The 5,144-nt window shown below is 67.1% G+C and overlaps 1 protein-coding gene across 1 annotated transcript; it reads right to left on the reverse strand.

The window, feature by feature from the left end:
* Positions 1–856: 856 nt before the first annotated feature.
* On the reverse strand, positions 857–4,715 carry PPIF (peptidylprolyl isomerase F). The gene is made up of 6 exons (XM_055133906.1): positions 4,504–4,715; positions 4,191–4,221; positions 3,763–3,851; positions 2,740–2,836; positions 2,393–2,468; positions 857–1,388 (listed from the first exon to the last, which is right to left on the reverse strand). Exons 1-6 carry the CDS (start codon positions 4,648–4,650, stop codon positions 1,253–1,255), a joined length of 576 nt encoding a protein of 191 aa, XP_054989881.1. The 5' UTR covers positions 4,651–4,715; the 3' UTR covers positions 857–1,252.
* Between the last annotated feature and the right edge of the window lie 429 nt (positions 4,716–5,144).

Here is a 5,144-nt window from a genome sequence, read left to right on the forward strand (position 1 = left end):
AGGGTGGAGGGCCAGGGTGGAGACAGCTGCTCCTGCTCGTGCCCCGGAGCCCTCTGGGAGCAGGCCCGCGGCTGCACTGCCTCCTCAAGGGTCCCAGAGTCCAGAGGAAGGGCGAAAGGCGAATGGGCAGGGGTCCTGCTCTGCCCACTGATTTGCACGCCCCCTTTGGGCCAGCAGGACCCCTCGGTTTACCTATCTGTGAGATGGACTTGGTGAACAGTAACTAATTCTTTCCATCATTGACTCAGCTCCGGTCTTCCAATGCAATCCCCGCGAGGCCCTGGGGGAAAACGCGGCAGCGGGTGATTGAGGACAGAGTCGGGGAGTCGGGCAGCGCAGACCGGCGCCCCCAGCTGCTGAGCCCAAGGCCAGCAGTCTGCACCTCTCCGCTCAGCTCGCCAGGGCAGAAGACCAGTCTTGCAGATGCCCTGACTGCCGGCCCCCGGCCGCCTGCTTAGAGGGCCTTCTCCCCCTCCCCAAACCTGCTGATTCAGACACCGAAAACTGCACTGCCGTTTAAATGGCACCCCTGGCCTCCAGGCCTTCCTCTAAACCCCGACACCAAGGACTGTCCGGCCCGGCCCTCGCGCCCACGAGTGCAGCCTTCAGCAGCTCGCCTGGAAGGCTCCACGGCGCTGCCCGCTGCCGCCCAGTGCTACCGGGAACCGGCAGGAGGAAAACAGACTTGGGGCCACCAGGGGGCGTGGACAGCACAGGACACTCCGGGGGTGGGCCCGCCCCCGGGGGTGAAGCACAGCGACCTCCCTCCTCACAGGAACGTAGGCCTCCTTGAGGCCCTGGGCAGAGGGTCACGGCTGGCTCCAGACCCCCAGGCACAGATCCTCAAACCAGGGTCTTTCACAGAAAATAGATTTACTTCACATTGTAGGCGAGGGCAGCACATGTACGTAGGTGTGGGTGCACATACGCACGGGTACGTGTCATCAGTAGGTCGCGTTTATCGAAACAAAGCAAAGACAACGCACAGCAGCCCTGGGCCCGCCGACTCGCACAGCAAGTCACAGCAGGGCCTCGGCTCGCGGCCGCATCGGTCCTGACAGAAGCTGCAGTGAAGGCAGCCCGAGCCACCCAGCCCAGCCCGCAGCTGCTGTCCAAGCAGGGGACAAGTCGGCCATGACTGGCCCGGGGCGTGTTCCCGAGGGCACTGCTGGGCACGCTGAGGTGGGAAGGATGCCGTGACGGGCGGCTGGGGCAGTCACCAGGTGAGTCACCCACGTGTGCTGAGCCGCGGTCAGCTCAGCTCGCCGCAGTCTGTGATGACGATCTTCTTGGAGGGCTTCCCACTCTTGGAGCCCAGCGCCTCAATTTTCCTCACGACCTCCATCCCCTCCTTGACGTGCCCGAACACAACGTGTTTGCCATCCAGCCTGCGGGGACGGGCAGAGACAGAGTCGGCAGTGCCATGGCCCTGGGGCCAGGGAAGTCCCAAGACCAGCATCGGCCCCCAGCTCCCCTCAGCCAGCCCCCAAACTCTGCCTTTCTGGGCACCTGCTGGGCCAGCTCAGACGCCGGGGCCCACGGTGGCGGTCACGCACAGGACTGTCTTGGCAATCAGCACCAGGGCGCAGGGCAGCAGCCCCCAGAACTGACACACACGGCTGAGTCCCGCCAAGCAGGATCCCGGGCGGATCTCAGGCAGGGGCAGGGTAGAGGTCAGAACCGCCCTGGCCTGTCCAAAACCAACGGCCACAGGCTGCGCGGCCACACGGGCGTTCTCCCCAAGCAGAAAGGGGCTCTAGATCTTAGGGCAGCAGCAAGCCCAGTCGAATCCCAGCACCACCAGCCTGACCCCCGAGCACAGAGAAGAGCCAGGACTGAGCCTCCCGCTAAGATAAAAGGGAGCGGGGTCGGAGGGACAGCACAAGGAGAGGGCGTTAGCCTCGCATCGGCCGACCAGGGTTCAATCCCCAGCATCCCATATGGTCCCCCAGGCAGCACCAAGAGTGATTCCTGAGTGCAGATCCAGGAGTCACCCCAGAGCATCTCTGGGTGTGACCCAAAAACCAAACAAACAAAGTGAGGCTGGAGCGACAGCACAGCGGGTATTGTGTTTGCCCTGCACATGGCCAATTCGATTCCCAGAATCCCAAATAGTCCCTCCGAACACTGCCAGGAGTGATTCCTGAGCCAGGAGGAACCCCTGAGCACCGCCAGGTGTGACCCAAATGGCAAAAAAAAATAGCAAGAAAAAAGGGAGGAAGAGCCAGAGAGCCAGAGCCAGAGCCAGATAGAGCCAGAGCCAGATAGAGCCAGACAGGAGAGCAGAATCCCAGAGCCAGTCAGCCCACGGCCAGGGGGCCCCCGGCCCAGGAGAGGGGACCCCCCCCTCCGAGCCAGCAGTCCGGCCTCAGGGCCGCGGCGAGGGGCTCACCAGTCTGTCTTGATGGTGCAGATGAAGAACTGGGAGCCGTTGGTGTTGGGGCCCGCGTTTGCCATGGACAGGACACCTGCCGGGGGGGGCAGGGAGTCAGGTCACCCACCCCTGCCTGCCTTGGTGGCCCCACGGGCTCTGAGGGGCAGGATGCGGGGTGCTCCCTCGAGGGCTCCCCCAAATTCCCAGGGGAACACGTGTCGGTGTCTGTGGGGTGGGGTGCTCCCAGCAGTGCTCAGGGACACTGGGGCTGTGCCCTGTGCGTGGGCGCTGGGAGCAAGCTCAGACACATGGCCGGGCCCAGCTGCCCAGGGACCCGCACAGCAAAGCTCTCTCGAACCCCGCACCTGGGCCCTCGTGCTTCAGCTTGAAGTTCTCATCGGGGAAGCGGCTTCCGTAGATGGACTTGCCCCCAGTGCCGTTGTGGTTGGTGAAGTCTCCGGCCTGTGAGAGCAGAGGCCTGAGCCCCGGGCCTGGGGCTGCCTGCGCCGCCCCCAGCCCCTAATCTGCAGAAGGGCAGCAGCACACCTGCCTTGTCCTGCACGGTGACATCTGGCCTATTTTAACCACAGGTCACACGTCTGCAACACTCAGCGCCGGGGGCGGGTGCTGAGGAGGTGGCAACCACACAGGTCTGGGCTCCAAGCAAGGCGAGTACTCGGCCCAGCGGCCCTGCGGTCAGTGCCCGCCACTGTCCTGTGACACTCGCTATCCCCATCTCTCCCGCCCCCAGTCCTCTCAAGTTTTGTGACCACGGCCAAGACTCATCATGGATACTGTCTCGGTACTGCCCGTGGTTTCTCTGGGCCTGTGTCCTTCACCCCATCGCCCTCCATCCCGCTCATGTGCCCAGGCAATTCTGAAGTGCCCTCAGAGCACCCAAGGCCACTGAGGATGACTCCGAGTGCCCTGAGCGGGCACGACCAGGGGCGCCTCCCGCCACGCCCGTCCCGGGGCATCTGGTTAGTGCAGAGGCTGCAGCTCAGAGCTGCCCATGCCAGCACCCAGGTGTGGCCCCGCCAGTCGCCTCAAGGAACCAGACAAGTGTCCACTAACGCCACAGGTGGCCTGAGGGCAGCCCTAGCCCCTTCCCCACGCTGGCATCTGTCCTTGCCTCCTCCTGCCTCAGTGGCCTGAGCACTCTCCCCGCTGGGTGGCCACGGTCCGTTGGGGGAAGCCCATCCACGGGACAGCCGCTGGGCGGTGCAGGGAACAGGATGCCTGGGGGCTGACACAGGAGTGCAGTGGCCAGTTCGCCCAGACCCTCAGCAACCCCCAGGAGCCCGGGTCCCACACCAGCTGGCTGGTCATCCCGCGTCTGCCCGGAAGTGCCCTCCACTCAGTGCCCTCCACTCAGTGCTCGGCGGTACCTGGCACATGAAGGACGGGATGACTCTGTGGAAGGTGGAGCCCTTGTAGCCGAAGCCCTTCTCACCCGTGCACAGGGCTCGGAAGTTCTCTGCGGGGATGCGGTGGACAAGGGTGGTCAGGGGCAGCTTCCTCCGGGCCGAACCCCAACCCCAGTGGGCGGGGGCAGGAGGGAGTGGGGGAGCAGGAGGGAGTGCGGGAGGGGGGCAGGAGGGAGTGGGGGTGGGGCAGGAGGGAGTGCAGGGGCTGGGGGAGGGGGTAGGAGGGAGTGGGGGGGGGAGGGGCGGGGGGAGGGGGTCAGGAGGGGGGTGGGGGGAGGGGTGGGGAGAGGGGGTCAGGAGGGAGTGTGGGAGGGGGGCAGGAGGGAGTGGGGAGGGGGCGGGGCTGCCGACCCCCCCACCCGCGTGCACGCGGGCGCCGGCAGTCTCACCTGCGGTCTTCGGGACGACGTCGGCCTTCAGCTGCAGGGAAAGCAGAGGGGGCGGTCAGTCCCGGACAGCCACCGCTGCCCGGGCCGGGCTCTCACTTCCCCCATTCGCCTCCCGGGCCCGGGGCGGGCGTGCGGCGGATCCGGCAGAGGCCGGGCCAGGGTCGGGCCGGCAGCCACAGACGGGAAACCGAGGCCCGGGCCGCGCGGCGGGGAGGGGGCTGGGGGCAGCACGGACGGGCAGCGCCCCGGGGTCCCACGTGGCGGGGCGGGGCGACGGCCCGGGACGAGCCCCCGCTCGTGACCTTGGGCTCACCTCCAGCACCACGCGGCCCAGCGGCTGCCCGTCGGCGCCCACGTCCAGGTAGACGAGCGGGTTCCCGGGCGCCGAGGCCGCGCGGGCGCTGCAGGCGCGGGCCGGGAGCAGGGGCAGCAGGCGGGGGCCGCGGCGCAGGGCCAGCATCGCGGGGGCGGCGGGCGGCGGGCGGCGGGCGGCAGCGGCAGCGGCAGCGACAGCCAAAGCGACGCGGGCGAGGGACGGACGACGGGCGCGCGCACCAGCGCAGAGTCCGCGGCCGCCGCGCGCGCGCCGCCTTTATAGACGCATCGGCCCCGCCCCCAAGGCAGGCCCCGCCCCACATTCAGGCCCCGCCCCGCGGTCAGCCCGCGGGCGGACCCTGGTGGCCACGGAGAGCAACGCAGCCAGACTCGAAGCTCCCGGAAACGCGGCGCCCCACCGCCCCCTGCAGAGACCTGCCAGCCCCCCAGCCAGCCCCGTTCACAGACCCACCTAGCAAAAGGAGGCCGGTTCCACTCGGTGAGGGTCCGAGTCGGTGAAAGAAACGGGAGAATGCAAAACTGTGCTTAACTACAAAATATGAAGTCGTAGTTGTGTGTGTGTGTGTGTGTTGTTTTGTCTGGGGGCCACCCCAGGCTGAGCTCAGGGCTTGCTCCTGC

This window comes from Sorex araneus, chromosome 3, assembly GCF_027595985.1.
Source record: "Sorex araneus isolate mSorAra2 chromosome 3, mSorAra2.pri, whole genome shotgun sequence".
Lineage (NCBI taxonomy): Eukaryota > Metazoa > Chordata > Mammalia > Eulipotyphla > Soricidae > Sorex > Sorex araneus.